The sequence below is a fragment of the Cyprinodon variegatus genome, unplaced genomic scaffold (genome assembly GCF_000732505.1).
Source record: "Cyprinodon variegatus isolate N-32 unplaced genomic scaffold, C_variegatus-1.0 Scaffold2449, whole genome shotgun sequence".
Classification (NCBI taxonomy): Eukaryota; Metazoa; Chordata; class Actinopteri; order Cyprinodontiformes; family Cyprinodontidae; genus Cyprinodon; species Cyprinodon variegatus.
The window spans coordinates 14550-15033 of NW_015152902.1; the positions used below are offsets into that span (position 1 = coordinate 14550).

At 60.1% G+C, this 484-nt stretch overlaps 1 protein-coding gene across 1 annotated transcript in view; it reads left to right on the top strand.

The window, feature by feature from the left end:
- The window catches only part of LOC107080882 (zinc finger protein 708-like), a 13764-nt gene that overhangs the window by 6850 nt on the left and 6430 nt on the right, over nt 1–484 (top strand). Inside the window, exon 2 of the mRNA XM_015369090.1 lies at nt 97–279. Coding sequence (XP_015224576.1) covers nt 108–279 — 172 coding nt within the window. The 5' untranslated portion in view covers nt 97–107. The remainder of the gene's footprint in view (nt 1–96; nt 280–484) is intronic.

Genomic DNA, 484 nt, shown 5'->3' on the forward strand with positions numbered 1-484 from the left:
CCAGGTTCTGTTGGTTCTGACCCGCCTCTGTGCTGCCTGTAAACACTGCATGTTCAGGTGATCCGGTTCTGGTTCCTAACCAGGCTCTGCCTGCAGGTGCAGCAGCGATGGAGCCCCCTGGTGGAGCAGAGGGAGGCAGCAGGGAGGTGGGCTGCCAGTGGGACGGTTCTGGTGAGGCGACCCGGAAGGAGGTGGGCTGCCAGAGCGACGGCATGGAAACCAGAGACGCCGGCGTCCAGGTGGACCTTCTGGGTCAGAACCTCAGCTGGAGACACTCAGGTGAGCCGCTGCTGAAGGAACCTCTAACTGGAACATAGAGTCGGATCAGACTGGGTTCCACCTGGAGGCAGAACCGCTCCGGAACCAGAACCAGGTTCTGCTGAAGGAGCCTCTAACTGGAACATAGAGTCGGATCAGACTGGGTTCCACCTGGAGGCAGAACCGCTCCGGAACCAGAACCAGGTTCTGCTGAAGGAGCCTCTAA